The sequence below is a fragment of the Calidris pugnax genome, unplaced genomic scaffold, assembly GCF_001431845.1.
Source record: "Calidris pugnax isolate Ruff unplaced genomic scaffold, ASM143184v1 scaffold206, whole genome shotgun sequence".
Classification (NCBI taxonomy): domain Eukaryota; kingdom Metazoa; phylum Chordata; class Aves; order Charadriiformes; family Scolopacidae; genus Calidris; species Calidris pugnax.
The window spans coordinates 1,903,682-1,920,107 of NW_015090957.1; the positions used below are offsets into that span (position 1 = coordinate 1,903,682).

Genomic DNA, 16,426 nt, shown 5'->3' on the forward strand with positions numbered 1-16,426 from the left:
TCAATTTTTACATCCAGGGTTATAAAAATAAATATTGATAATTTATACAGTGTTTTAAACTATGTGGGCAGACAATACTGTACTTGCAAAACATTTGAGATTTATTATACGTAAAGATATGTCATCCTCAGACAGAAGTCATTTGGAACAGTGTATCTGCCATCAGCATTAACAAGCTACCTTATTTCCTTATCTTACATTGTACCCTCAAAAACTGTTAAGAGTATCTTTGAGGTATATTAATACATATAACATTTAGAGCAATTTAAGAGGCAGAATAAGCAGCTGAATATCTAAAAGAAAATTTATTTGTACAGAAACTTCTGCACTAAATATAACATTTAATCATACTGGAACTAATCTTCCATTTTCTGCTGAACTACTGAAAAACTTGTGCTGTTTACAGTATGTGAAAAAATACTCTTCATTTCCAGCTTCATTGCATTCAGATGTCTGTAACAGCACCTTCTCACATCATACATAACTTAATATCGCATTTTATATTTAATAAGCTGCTTCTACCTCCCTGCTCAAATAATTTTGAAGATCAATATCTACTCTTGAAGCGTTTTTAGCAGAAGAGAGCTGCACTGTAGTATGAAAAGGAAAGGGAAGGGTAGAAAAGTGTAAGATGCATACAGAAATACACCTCATCTTTCACACACTGATGAGGGTGGTGATCACATTCCTTTCTTGTGATGGCCAAGAGCTGGAAAATCTTCAGAATTAGAACAGACAAAGTGCATTAGGAGAGAAGACCCACGAATGTTCCAGGTCTATACCAAAGTCAAATGTGCAGATCGTGACCAAAGCATCAAATATGACCAACAGGTCTTAAAAATGCAACCAGAGTTGATTTCCTTGCAAGAAGAGATAGTATTCAAGGAACAGAGCGTACAGGTGAGATTAGTGACTTTTACTCAAAGTCTAAAAGACAGGGTGGAGGAAATGTTATTTTTTGCAAGAGTTAAAGACCCTCAAGCCATTTTGTTCGCTTTAACTGCTTAGAATAAACTTTTCTGAGGAATAACACAGGTGAAAGGACCTCAAGACTTGAACAAAACACAAGACTGACCTGACATGGATGACCTTGTGTGGAACAGGTCACCATAAGATTCCAGGAAAGCTAAAACCAGGAGAAGTTTAAGCTGTGCCAATGTAAAGCAACGTAAGTCCACAGACAAGCTTGCAGCCCTACCAAAACTCCTTACAAACAAGTAAGATATAAGGATGAATGTTTTGTTGGGAAAAAAAAAAAAAAAAAAAGAAGTTAAATGCATTGTTGAGAAGTTTGCTTTTCTTCACAGGTTAAGATTTCAAGAGTTCTGGGTACAGAAACAGCACCCATCAGCATCTCCCTGAGGTTCAGCTTGGTTCCCTGGATAAACAGGGTTCTATATAATAAAAGAGGACTATTTTGAGTCTTTGACACAAAGAATTTTTATGATATGCAAAAGAGAGTTGTTTAAGTATCAAGGGTCATTGTTTCTCACTGTTTCAGATGCAGACATTTCCCAAAACTTCTTGGGAGGGGCAGGGGGTGGCACTGGTGGTGTGTGCTTCTGCCACCGAGCTCTTTGGACTTGATTGAAGCTTCGAGGCTCTATCAGACTTTAAGAACAAATCCTATAAATTAAAGTAAGTCATAAATAATATTTTTCCTAGTGGCACATTACACACAATAAAAGCCAGTTTGCATCTGGGATTCACATTAATGTTGGGCTTTTTTCCTGATATTTGTGCTCTTCCTTCAAGTGGAACACAGACATTTTCCAAAAAGAAAATAAATTTATAACTACACTTTGAAACAGCAGATACATTAACTACTGCAAATTCTGCACTGAATATCATCAATATTTATACCTGATGCAATGCCTAAGGTAAAATAAATGCCTTGTAAAGTCTCTGTTGCGAAGAGCTACAGTCTGGATGAGCCAGAGCCAGACTGAAAGAAAAGAACATGAAACAAGCGAACAACACAAGCCAGAAATTAGAATGTAAAAAGACTCGTTATAAACATGGCATTTTGCCCAGATTCAAAGGTCCCTCCACAAAAGTCTATGTTTATGATCTGGACTATATTATTTGACCTAACAAACATTCATACTTCTCTCCACATATCTAACCTTCTTTGTGTCTTTACTCTTTAAAAACACTACAGCTACCACTTACAGTTATTTTTACAGGGTACTCTTTGAAGAGAAACTAGATACTCACTTAAGTAAAAAATTAATATGACATTACCCCATTTTTACAGCCACCAAAAATGAAAAGCTTTGTCCTAAATCAAATTATACCGGCTTTCCTTCATCAAGAAAAGTCTGACTTTTTTAAATGACACTGAACATTAATACACATTTGCTGCATACAGAAAAATAATTGAATGGACAATTGTTCTTATTCATATGTAAATGTCATTAGTCTCTTTCAAGAGAGAACAATGTATTTTTCACAGATTTCCAAGTTGGGGGTGGTGGGAATAGGGAGAAAAGCGTACAGCTTTGTGTCCCAACAACTGTAATAACTTGAAATGGGATTTTCACTCTAAAGAATGTTTTCTGTAGCTAATAAACATAACACGGTATCAGCACTACAGCACATCATGTTATTAACAGCGTAATTCGGAGCAGCAAGTGTCCCACTTCCATACGTAACAAACACCTCTGCTGCTTGTGGTACAGACTCTGACATCAGTAAGAACCAAAAAAAGTTCAAAGTATGTTTAGGAATTGTGAAAGCTTTTACATGGTCATAATGCATTAGATGCAATTTTGTAAAAGACAGCTCAAAAATGCAACATGCTGTATCTAAAATGGGCAGCACTGAAAGCAGCCCAGCTGCTCCTGGAGAACATGCAGAAATCAGACTGATTTCAAAGGGACTTGGTAAGAACTGAATATAATAAAATAGAAGATACTACTTGAAAGCTTCATCCAGTTCCACATAAAGTCCAGTGACATATAGGAGTCTGCACACACTCAGTCAACAGCACTTTTTCCCCTCAGTGCTATTCCTTATTCTTAATATTTTGTATTTCAGTAGCTACTGAACTTTTTACACCCATTTCAGGATCTCCTAAAACATCAAAATGGTACTTTTACCTTTACTCAAAATTGCAACATGTAGCAAGAACAGTGTGTAGTACCTACTTTGTCTAATCAGTTTTTTCCCTTAAAAATCAGAATCTATACATGCAAAAAAAAAAAATTAAACTTTTTTTTTTTAAAGGGAGAGACACTTTGAGGTAGAGATTAATCATGCAGCAAGATTAATTCCCAGCTGCTTGGCAACCATCTGGACATTCTACTGGTTAAAATACTAGTTTGAATTGCTAACCTACCTCTTTGATCTTTCTCAGTGTCTCCAGCACATATGTGCAATAATTAAAGACACAGTTCACAAACTATTGCAAAAAAAAAAACCACCAAACAACAAAAAAAAACCCTGAACATGTACTTCTCTATCTCCATGACCAGACCAATTAGTATCAGGAATTATAAATCACGTCAGTTTATGAAAACATGTCCCATCCTGACATACAGTGTATGTCTTAGACCAGCCTAGCAATAAAATAAGGTTTGGGGTTTATGACATTGCATTCTGAGAGTTATCAAAGCAAGACAGGATGCGATTTCCTCACACGGAAGACAATGGACAACTAGCACATGTTCTTCAGAACAAGACATTAATCAGCCAGAAATGGTGTTAACAGAAGTCAAGATTGCTGTGTTTTAAACATGAACCAAGAGATTACTATTCAGAATGATTACTGGGTGGTGAGAATCAGTTTACAACTGAATTCTCAATATGAATCTGATGCCATTCAATGTAGATATTGGGTTTGTGGATAAAGGTGAAAGTTCAAATGAACCAGAAAATATTCAAAGTCACAGTACACACTGCTTGGAATCATTTTAAGGGGAATAAAAGAGTATTTTCAGAATCAAGCTGTCACAAGAAAAAAAGCTACAGAAAAGTGAAAATCAAGATGAAGCAGTAATTATGTGTTATCTGCCTTTTTGCATTTTCTTGCCCCTCCTTCTGGGCCACACCTGTGTTAACAGAACTCAATGCGCATTCCTATATTTTAACAAGAATATTCACCAGAATTAAAAGCCTTAACAAGTTTTACCTCCTGAGGTTTATGAGCAGGTGTATGACTTGGACAGTTCTGGATGAACAGGATGACAGGACGGGAACAGTGAAGGAAGAGAAGGGGAAGTAAAGAACAGAAGGATGAGAAAACAAAAAATTCCAACACATGAAGCTCCAGTTATTGTAAGATTCAAGTTTTGGGGCCACCTACAGATGCCTTTGCAATTCAAAGGTTTACAGAACATCCATCAAAAACACTCTCCTCCTATTATTAATAACTAACTGAGCTTAGAAAGCAAAAGCAAGATCACCAGTGCCATTACATGCTTAAGGAGGTTTCTTTGGCCAGACCCAGCTCTCCCAGTTCCATACGCACACGTACCTGTGTCCATCTGCCACGGAGACTTAAACTCTAGTGACATACATACACATGAGCACACAAACACTATTATTTCATTATAACAGAGAAAAGGACAATATTGATATATTTTGTTAGCATTCTTGGAATCCATGATGTAGCTAAAAGCACAATAATGTTAATTTTACATTGGAAAAGCTCAGTCTAATTACAAGAGTCCTTCTTTTAGGATACTGTCTCTACATTAGTTTTACTTACTGCTTTTAATTTGGCATGCTTTAAACCCTTAATTAATGTATTTAAAGACTTTGCTATAGAACCGAGCAATTAAGAGGAAGAAATCAAAAGCAAAAGGACAATGTTCACTGATCACCATCTCCTCCCAACTGCAGGGACACATACTTTTATCTTTGAGTTTGCTTTTTTACTTTTCTTCCTAAAAACCCACCTCTTTTCTATGACAACACCAGCAAGTGCTATTGACTCTCCCTCTCAAATTCTGCAACTTTCTCCCCGCCCTGCATTCTTTCCTCTACATTCTATGTGTGATCCCTTTTGGGAAAAAATCTGTATCACAGCCCTTATGCAACTCTCTCTATTTCACGTTATAATCTCTTGCCAGGTAAGCCAGAAGCACAGCAAATCTGCTGCTTTCAACACCTGAAATTCAGACCACTTTCAGCCAGACCAAGATTTAACTATATCATTGTCACTGCAGCACACTGATTTTATCTTAACAGAAATATATCGCTAGATCCCAACACTTTTGGTGCAGTAAAACTATATACAGTTTGATGGTCTTTATAAACAAAAATTGTGTCATGCAACAAGTGGGAGTGCTCATTCACAAAACAAGGAGAAAAACACAAATAAAGATTACAAAGATAAAGGTTATAAATACTTAGGGTTTTTAAAAAAAAATCCTTCATCTTAATGACAGAACTCTTGAATACATAAAAAAACCTCACTTCTTCCTTTTCATCTTACTTCCCATCCCAAATCCATGAAAATGCATTTTCAGCAGAAAAAGATGTCTTTTTCCTATTCTCTACACTCTAAGTTATCTTTCACCACCCAGCTCATCTCTCCTTTTCCCTGGGCACATACTCTCTCAAATTGCTGGAAATTATCCTGCAGGTGTTCTGTATCCTCTTGAACATTCACCCATTGCTTTCCCCAGAACTGCTCCTCCCTCCCGTTGCTGGGCTCTGCCGGCTCCTCCGGCTACTGCAGGAGAGAAACCTTTCTGCCAGGCTGCTCTGGGACACGTGAGGCTGAAAAGACAGATCCAGTGGCCAAAGACTTTATCAATTTCCAAAAATCAAAATGGAAAAGCAACAGGATTACAGTGATAAAGTCAACAAAAACACTGGAAACACTTGATGTTCTCAGTTAACCCAGAGAGACGAGGCTTCACAACAGTTATTGCACAAAGCACGGCGCTTGCCAGTTTGCCTAAGAAAAGTGGTTTAAGAGTTGATATTAGCTCAGTATAAATTTACTCCTGGTGTCAATTATAAGCCTCAGTTTGAAAGAATAAAAAGAGAAAATTATTTTCAATATTCTTGCCTCAGATTTGTTTGGGTTTCATTTGCTGAGTCCAAATAAATAAATATTTTTGCTTACAGAAATAAAACAGGAGGAGATTGAGAAAAATGATATGAAAAATTAAGACTGACAAAATGAAAAATTAAGAAACAGATCTTCTTTAAAGAAACACCAAAACTTTTTTAAAGAAAACAGCAGATAAACTAGTTGTTTGAGAAAGGTTAACAAAACATCATATTTTATTAAGATTGCTAAATTTGGATTTTAATCCGAAATTTCAAACCTATATCTTTTCAGTGGCATTGGTTCTGGTTTTCTGAAAAATCACAACTTTTTCTTTGTCCCTCCTCTGCTCCATGGAGCATTGGGTGACACTCAGATGACCCAAGGTGAAGTTCAAAGGGACACTTTTTCCTATTTATCAAGGGAAGGCAGCCATGCCATCTGTTCCGCTTTGCCCTTCTGCTCACAACTGAGACATTCCTGGTTTGGTGCACCTTCCTTGTTTGAACCCATGATTTTTCAGCAATGACAGTTTCCCAAATGGTTTAATCCATGTCAGAAGTATTTAGGGAAAATATGACTAAAACCCACCACCTGATGACACTCCCATTTTGAGAGAACTGTGATGTGGTTCTCACTGCAAAGCACCATGTGTTCAGCATTACAAAGTCAAAGCAGGTGCAGGAATGGTTTATGGACAGAAGTCTAAAGGTTAAGAGGAAAAACCCACAGTTATCCTATTTTATGTTCTCCCGTTCTACTACAAAGAGGCTGAAAACAGTCAAATGTTTATCAAAACTCTTTGGTACAGCACTATTTTTCTGTTAATACATTTACATTCTATAAATGAAAGGGCTTTATTCTTAATTGAATAAACAAAATAAGGTGAACAAACAAAATAAGATGAAAATACATTGAAGTTTTCTGCTAAATACCACACACATGGCAATTGTCAAACAGTCTAACCTTTCCAGTTCAAACTAGCCCACAGTCCAGTAACATTAGCAAGAAGTACTGGATTTTTACTGTGTGGTTTAGAGGATTTTTCCACTGAACTAGGGACGTATTAGCTGAGCATTTTATGTAGCTACTTGGCATGCATTCCTGTTTATTTCATTTGAAAATATTATTTAGATGACACTATTGTGCTTTCAATTTCTTTATTATTTTGTCTATTTTCACAACTTGTGAAACCTTGCCTTGCCCCATCCCAAGGCAGTGGTGGTTTGGTTATTGTCAGTACAAAAGCACAGTCAATATTAGACCAGGGCAGAGAAAGTGAAAGGCACCCACATCGTGCAACTGCCGTATCAGGCTGCTCCTTCAAGCACCGACTCAGACTGTGAGCTATCAAGATAAAGCAGGTTTTCACATCCATCACTTTATTAACAAGAGAAGTATCCACAAGCCAAATTCACCCTCCCCTGTATCAGTTAAAGATGTCTTCCGAAGGCTCCCCACAAGTAGCTCTAGGACAGCTCTAATTCCCAAGCATCCTTACAAGGTACCACGTAAAAGGAGGGACCATTTTGTGGTTTGCAGATGTCACCCCTTCCTTTCCAACTCACGGGTCCAAGTCCTTGTGGATCACTAGGGAACTGCACACATGCCTCGATTTTCCAAGAGCATATGGCCCACAACAGAAATTTGAAGGGCAAAGAGAGAAGAGTGTTTGGGTTTGGATTTTTTAAAATCATTTTCCTAATACACGTTGGATTTCCTTTCCTTAAGTCTGGTCTACCAGACCTCTGGTTCCCTGACTCTCCAAAAAAACCCATGTGACGCTCATGTGATTTCAGAAGAATCTGAAATATCTACGGGCTAAACATGGTATATTTGAGTTTTATCTTATGACTGGTGTTTTAAATAAACTGAGTAGTTTATGACAAATATATCATAGGCACACAACTTCCCTAAACTATGGAAAAGGTAAAAAAGACAACAAACAGAACTTTCCTTTGTACATATTCAAAACAAAATACCGTGAGAGAATTAGATAGGCAAGCTTTGACAGTAATCTCACCAATTAACAATGTGCAAAAGAAATAATACAAACTCCCACATGAATAAAAGAGGACTGGAGCTAGATGAGGCAAAGATAGAAATAATGTAGGTCCTAATGGAAATAAGGTCTAAACCTGAAGATTTTTAAAGGTATATAAAAAAAAAAAGTAAAAATCCTCACTAAATCAACAGTTCCATTGCTTCTGTTAAAAGGTAGTTTGGAAAATTCCTAGAATTCAAACTCTTCTACATTAAAAATTCCTTCAAAGGAACAGTCAACGTGTTCAGAAAGTCTTTTTTATGCTCCAAGTAACTCGGAAACATGCTATGTTTTTAATGAAAAGCCCTGTAATTTCAGCAAAAATTCTCTTACATGAGATTTTCCGCTATAACAAACTGCTTTGTGAATACCCAAATTCCAAAGAAAATGCCCCCATTTACTAATGTGGGTGTAATGTTCTTTTTCTAAAAAGACTCTTACCTCTTTTTCATGCATTCGAAATAGTGCCTGTTCATCACGAAAAGTGCTACTTTTTCCAAGACCAATTTTGGGTGTCATCTATTGAATGAGAAAAAGTTCAAAACAACTTGTTAAGTTAAAAGCAGTAACTCCAAGTAAAATCAATCCTAACCAGAAATGAAAAATATTAAGCATGTTTGTTTGCCCTTATAAAATATCAAGGGAATACTAATACCTACCAAAGACACTGGCATTGGTTTTTCCCGCAAATATCTTGGATTTTCTAACTGAAAAACAAGTTAGAGAAAAAGTAATCACGTCAGCATTATTATTTCTTACAGACTGTAAGAGATATCTCCAATCATTCAGCCAGGTTTGCAGTGACCACTTTGGGTGGTAACCTCTATCAGCGAGGGTACACTTAACCCAGTTACTGTAAAGCTGGAAAGACCAGCAACAGAACAGACTGCAGGATGCCTTCGGACACACACCAGTTCAACCACTGCTTTCCACTAGAAAATCTGATGATCCATCTGTAAATCACCAAAACAATTCCATCTCCAGATACATGGCTGTAACCCAGACACAACAAATTAGAATTATGCACAGGAAAGCTTTCTCCTTTACAACATTTCAAGGATCCTTAAGAAAAACACTCAGCAGAACATAGAGGCCCAATAACACACTGCCAGCTTTTACAAGCTACAGAAATTATTTTTTCCCAAACTCTTGTGGTCGTGTAAATTCCATCAATGCATGTTTTAAAGGAATTTAGGCAGCTAAATACATAGCTTATACAGAAGATTTCCAACTATATTGGATAAACTTTCATTAAAATCAGTGTAAAGCTAGAATAAATTCAGAGATTACAATGATTTTAATCTAGTGGTTTCAAAAACTACAGTTGAGTGCATTGAAACTATACCCACAGCTGTAACTCATAGAGACAAAACATAAGGAAATAATTCATTAACAGCAACGTATAATTAAAGCAGCTCTTTCAATCACTATTTTTAAGAACTGAATACAAAACACTGTTCACAACCCACTTCCTCCATCAGACAGCTATATCTTTTCCATTTTCTCAGACGATGAGGCTCAAACATCACATCACAGAGAATGCTCAACACCCAAGAACAGCCTTCAAGGGTATAATCTTGTAAAACGTGGCAGCAAGATTTAGAAGACGCATGTGATTGCAATATACATCTTACAACATTTAGACTTCCCCTCCCCCATAAAAAAATTTAAAAAAATTAAATTGATCTATGAGGCACGGCAAATATATCAAATGCTTGTACTTTCTCCAGTATTATTATATACATTTTTCTGTCAAATTTATCAGTGAAGAAGCTTAATCCCTCTGAAATTTCAATTTGATACAGTATTATGCATTTCCTGTCCTAAAAGGTTAGGCAGGTTTTCTATATGCTGTTGAAGGGCTGTCCTATTTCACCCAGAAATAGCTGTAGATACTAGCAGGTTTAACACATATATTCAATTCCAACAAACAGTACTATCTAATAGTTTAAAACCATAGCTGAAAGCATATAAAAATCAGTAACTTAACAAATAACTTATTTCTCTTTGTTGTCAATAAGTTTACTAAAACAGAAATGTTAAACTTTCTTTCATGTAAAGCATCCTGCGTTGGTTTTATTTGAGGATTTTTTGGATGTCTTTTTCTTTTTTAAATATGCCACGGTGATTGGCATGCAAAAACCATGGGTAGATAGCAGTGAATAAAGGAATCACCTACAACAAAATAAATACATAATGTTGGACCCAGAGGAGAAGATTGGTGAAGAGTGTAGAAATTCTGAACCAGGAAAATTTAGGAGGATTTTCTTTGTCCTACACATTCGTACTTGTAGTAGCATTTTCTACCTAAAATTTTCTAATTTTAGTAGTATTATACTCTTCTTTCTAGCTCATTCCACCTGCCTTCCCATCCCTAGCATACACCTCCTCATGGCCTGCACAGAGCCCCGGGACTGACGGTGACCGGCCAAGAGCCCCCTGATCCTGCTCCCCCGAAATCAGGAATCATCCCCTTCCACAGCACCTGGGGGAAACCCTGAGGACGCTGAGCCTGCACAACCAAATTTCAAAGCCTTAATTATTTTCCCAAAGCACACTCTCTCATGCAAAATGAATACAATCACCCTTTACTTTTGCTTTTTTAAAGCTTAAAATTATTCTAAATATTTACAATTAATTCAAATACTTTATCTAACCATGAAATCAAGCTGTTTACAGTCTTCATTTCAAAACTGATCTAAAAAGCTAAGGTATATCGTACTTGTTTATGAGAAAGAACGAAAATGTGTCTCTAATACTTTGTATGGCCTAAGTCTTGCATTTTTTGATTCTGTAACAGCAGCCATATGTGCTTTGAAGTTAAATGTTCCCACTTTGTTACTTGTTGTGGATTATATCCACTTAAACTGATCTGTAAACATTTAATGTCTCAACATTCATTCTTTTCATGCTGGTCTTCTGCAAAACTTCTTGTTCTCAAAATTATACCACATTAAAGAGGGAATATCACAATAAAGAATGCCCAAAAAAGAAAAAAGCTTGGATTTATGAGAAACATGCAAATTTAAAAATAATAAGCAAAAGGTCAAAGACAAACCAAAATACATATGTATGAAACTGAAGGACTGCCATGAGAAGAACAGTAAATCACATGCTTTTTTAAGAGTATAAACCAAATAAATGTCATCATGAAAGACATCTTTATTTGAACTAGAAATGAACTCTAATTTGTAAATACCACTTCTTAACAAAAATGGCATTTTGAATTTTTTTTGTAGAAAAGATTTTTAATTCTCCTGTTCTATGAGGCAGCCAAAGAGACAACAAACCAGATTTCAATTTGTGAGGACTGGCACAGTCACCTTGTAGTGCTGGAGTCCTCCTAAAGCAGAGCTGGGAAGGCTCTGGGTGACCACATCCCCATCACTTATTCATAAGAATAGACTTAATTCTCTCTTCGGTTGAAAAATGTATGGCAGATATCTGCATAAAGATACTGATTCCAGAGCTGAGTTTGAGGTAAATTAGCCATCATTTTTACCTTTAGCATTATCAATTTCTGTATAAAGTGATCAAAACTAAACATTTCTGAAGCGTCCAGTTGCAAAGCTACCAATGCAAGCGAGGAGTGAGGCACTGCAGAAGTGAACCCTGCTGAAATGGTTTCTCCCAAAGCAAGGAGAGTGCAGAAGAAGCCCAGCTGTGAGCACCAAGTCCTTCCACAAGACTTGTCCTCAGGACAGTGACCATGTTTCCCCCCTCAGGCTGGGACCAGCCGCAGGCTCTGGATCTCTCACAGGCCAGAAACTTACACCAAACCTGCTGTTCTTTTGCCACAGTAAATACCACAGCAATGACAACGTTAGCGTTCTGCTTTCGTTCTACCCCTTCGAGTCATATTTTGGTTTTTTGGAAGATGTTCATCGAGGTATACTCATCTTCAGCAATGCAGAACTGCAGCTCATTACGGTTCAGCAGAGTCTGAAGGTATGCTCTATACATTGAGGCTCAGGAAAAAAACCACACATTTGGATCAACAGGCTTGTTATGCATTCCCCCTTAAGCTCCTTCAAAGACAAAATGTGATTGTTTTCAAAACAAAGATGGAAAAAACACACATGAAAGAGTTAAGAACACTTAAGATTTTGAAATGGTAAACAACCCAACTGAACCTTGCCCCAAGTTCTTACTTTAATCTAGGAAACGCAGCCAGCCAGCATGTTCCCTACAGAAATAACTGCTGAGTAGCTTCAGGAAATTTGAGTAAGGACATTCTTATCTAACATCATAATTTGTAGGGAAGTTCACTTTAATGCTGCTTCTGCAGTCTTAGTGGAAGGACATTAAAGCACATGAAGATTGTTTGTCAGCATGGAAGTGGAATTTATTTTTTGAAGTCACAACACCACTTGGAGTTCACTGTGGGAAAGTTTTTACTGTGTTGCTGCCCTCCAACACCACAACATATACAGTAGGTATGTTTATAGTAAGCAGACAGACTAAGAAACCAAACAAAAGATAATCAAATCGTTTTTACAGAAATGGTTGAGCTTAACTAGACTGGAAAGACACAGGCAGACGTGAGCCAAAACAGGCAGAGCATACACTGCTGCTGCAGCCACCCAGGAATTCTCCGTGCTTGCATCTCCTTTAACCCTCTGTCACAGAGAATTCCTCCAAGGGAGGAGGATGGCACACGAGCCATTGACTGGGGAATTTCTGTGGTCTGAGTCCTCTTAAACGTTTACTAGGCAATAACATTTGCCATGATAAATTCTTCTGAGCAGGACCCGAGTGTCCAGGTTCTTTGTACTGAAGATTCACATCATTTCTAATAAAAGCTAAAGAGTTAATTCTTGTCCTGGCTGAATTCCAATGATGAAAAGTTATGTTCTCCCTGATTAAAAACCCCTTTGCCATTTCCCCAGGGTACAATCTCTTTGTATGCTTTCTACCCAAAATGAAGTGCTGAATTTCCTGGGATGCTTAAAAGAGTTGCTTTATCACACCTAAAATTGGCTACAATTCAGCAACAAATAAAACTATCAGAAGCATCATGAAAAATACATATATAGGCAGGTCAGGTAAGAGTATGCAGGGTTTGATTCATTGTTGTTCGTAATTTAAATGTCCTATCCAAAAGTTGTGTTTGTCTATAAACTAAAAAGCATAAAAATACAAGAGGGGGAAAAAAAAATAAAGGAAAAAAAAATAAACTTGCTAAAAGGCAAGTTTAATTCTGTTATCCAGCAAGCTTCTGTTCCTGATACTAAATATTGTAAATATATGTAATTACTTTTTGAGACATAACTAAAGGGAAGGTGAGGATGCCCATTTACGAAGTGTACCGAATTTGAAGAATGACAAAGAAAGGTCAAGGTAACAACATGACCAGAGATCACCTGCATTTGTCTAAGCTCCTGGCTCTGAAACTTTTCGCTTCAAACGGCAATAAAACAGGATTTATTCTTTCCTACATTGCAAATGCAGCTTCAAGGCATGACTACTCCATAAAGGAGAATCCCTCCAACAGTTTAACCCCTCCAAGAGTCAGTAAGGGCCAAGAAACACACATTTTTTAGAATCTATTTTAAATTAGCTTATATTAGTATTTCATGCATGAAAGGCAAACTCATCACAATGAAAACTCAACTTTTTCTTCTTTTTTTAAAGCATTTACCTATGCATGACTAGAATCTAAAGAACTTGAACAACAAAATGTTTGATAAAGATACTCAGGAAAGCTGCAAGACAAATTCGAAAAATTATTACTCAGAAGCAGTAACAATATTAGCAAAGTAATACAACAGTCTTACTTCTGGTGCAGAAAATGTTATTGCTACTAATAACAAGTATACTGAAGTATTCTTTTGGGTCAAAGGCCTTCTGTATCTGAGGTGAGATCGCTTGTAAATTATATTTCTCAAACTGCAAATGCGGCTGGCAATTATAAGACAGCTAGATGCTCCTACAGATATGTAAACGTTTACAAATAATAGCCACATCTTGCACTCAAACTTAATCAATTCTAAAGTGCTGCTATCATTTAGTAAGGGGGTTTTTTTCCACCACACACACATCCCCCATTTTTAATAATTACACATTCTTCTTTAAGCATGAAACTCTACTTAAAACTTCCTGACCTTTTAAGAACCCACCAGAGGCTGTGATTCATAGGAGGGAAACACTGCTCTGCAGCAACCTCTTACAGACCTCCCTTTTACAGCCTCAAACCCTCTTTGTCAGGTTAACTCCCAACAAGTCTTATCAGGCAATCAAAGTCTCTCACTAGCGACTTGCTTAATTACCATCCCTGGAGAGGAGACTTGAAAAACTGATTTATGTGTCACGGTAGCCAATTCGTTATCCAAGAGAGCTCCCATATCACTGGAGGATCATCATAGTTTAATAACCATCCATTAGCAACACAACACGACTGCAAAATGGAATTTCAATTAGAAAAAGAAATAAAAAACAAATAAAATTAAAGAGATAAGCAAGCAGGCAGATCAACACTGATATAAAACGCTGGATATAAAGAGATTCTTTGTCAGCATCAATTGGAACAATTTGTAAAATAGCCATGAGCAAGTTTCCCCCTTAAAGCAGCTTTAAAAGTTTGGGGTATTACAACTATCTGTTCATATAATCCAGGCATTTATGCAACCCAAATATCCAGAATCTGCAAGTGACTGCTTGCACGTTTGTTTCAGACACCTGCACAGCGCTTTCGCAAATTGGAGTTGACTGCTATTGAGAAGCTCTCCAGAGAGCCACTCTCCAGAGAGCCACTCTCCCACTTACTCGTCCAAGTCTGGAAGCGCCAGAAATTGCCTTGGTATTACTCTACGAGACACGGAGCTCTGAGGAGCAACACCATCCACCCGGACTAATATTTTCACTAATCTCCACCTTCAGCTTGGAGAAAGAAGTCAGGCAGCTCCTGGATTGTCTCAAGGTCGAGACTTTCTCCTCTCTCAGAAGTAAAACAAGAAAGCAATTTGCACTTCGAATGGTAACAGGCACCAAAACAGCCCAAGAAGCACCAAGGAGGCCACAAAAACGTTAACGTTCGCCCATATCATTTGCTTTTACTGAAGAGAACTGAGCTGTCAATGCAAAACATCGAGTCTAACAGCCAAGATTTTTAAATGCTGCCATATCCCTCTGGGCTGACAATAGCACAAGAAGAATAAGGATTATTCAGTAACTGATTAAGTTGACAACACGAAAATAGATGACTGTTTTTAAGAAAGCAAAGCTGAAGCAGTTTGTTCAAAACTAACTTCAGCTGTCCTCTTCTCCCAAACATAACTGAGTGAGCTTTCAATGTGGAAGAATAAGCAGAAAGTGTGAAAGAAAAAAGAAAAAACCCTCTTTATTAAAATAAAAGTGATCTTAATAAAATTAAATGGTTATGAGAATATTAATCCTAATCAAATAGGTTCAAGTTTTGATGGTACAGGGGAAAGGGTTAAAAAAAGACAGAACACAACAGAAAAAAATATAGCAAAATATAGCTATGGAGAGAAGGAACTTCACTAGAATTATCGTGGACTAATGCCACAGAAAATACAAGAAACTGATACATAGCCTGAATTTCTACCAGAATAAGACACTTAGTTTTGACCAGCGGGTATTAATATTTTGCTTGATTTATCAGTAACTATATTAAATACAGTAAGATTATTATTGCTTAAAAATGAGGTATTTTTAATGCTTTCTTCCAAGATGACATGTATTTATAATTAACTTTTCCAAGCTTTACCATTTCATTTCTAAAACACTGATTCCTATATAAACCTCTGTTGACTAAATTCAGAGAGGCAGACTACATTGCTAAGGAGTTTTCAATTCTGGTCAATAAATAAGTAATGTACTGTGTTCATTTTACCCCAAGATTCCAACTATTGAGACGTGCTTCGAGGTCACTGTCATCCAAAGAAACGTTTTTTTTATGATGGTGGTCCTGGAACATAAAAAAGTCAAACAAAACATCAGAAAAGCTGGCAGATATATAGTCTAAACAAAAAAAAAAAGGAAAAAAAAGCTTCCCATTTCTCTTGGCCATGCCTACACTGCACTTCCTAATAGTATCACGATACCTCTGACAGCTTTAATAGCTTAAATAGCTCAGCTACCAGTAGGATACTGTGCTAAGAAAGGAATTCAGAGGATGAATAAGCCTGCCTCCTCACTTTAATGTTCTTTATTTCACTTATTTCCAAAGCAAGAGTCTGCTTTACAAGGGGTGAGTTTACTAAATAAAAAACAAAATACTCCATTCTTCAGGCAGCATATTTATTCTAGAAATGGGCCATCTCCACAGCACATTTGTGGGGCTAATCCAGAATTCAGAGAACACTTGATCAGCCTCCACACACACACACACACAAAAAAAAAAAAAAAAAAATCCC

The 16,426-nt window shown here is 36.9% G+C and overlaps 1 protein-coding gene across 3 annotated transcripts in view; it reads right to left on the reverse strand.

The window, feature by feature from the left end:
- The window catches only part of CEP112 (centrosomal protein 112kDa), a 159,255-nt gene that overhangs the window by 130,299 nt on the left and 12,530 nt on the right, over nucleotides 1-16,426 (reverse strand). For all 3 annotated transcript variants that reach the window (XM_014952284.1, XM_014952283.1, XM_014952286.1), the window contains 3 exons: nucleotides 15,904-15,978; nucleotides 8,708-8,755; nucleotides 8,490-8,567 (listed from right to left, as the gene is read on the reverse strand). In XM_014952284.1, the coding sequence (XP_014807770.1) occupies nucleotides 8,490-8,567; nucleotides 8,708-8,755; nucleotides 15,904-15,978 (201 nt within the window). The remainder of the gene's footprint in view (nucleotides 1-8,489; nucleotides 8,568-8,707; nucleotides 8,756-15,903; nucleotides 15,979-16,426) is intronic.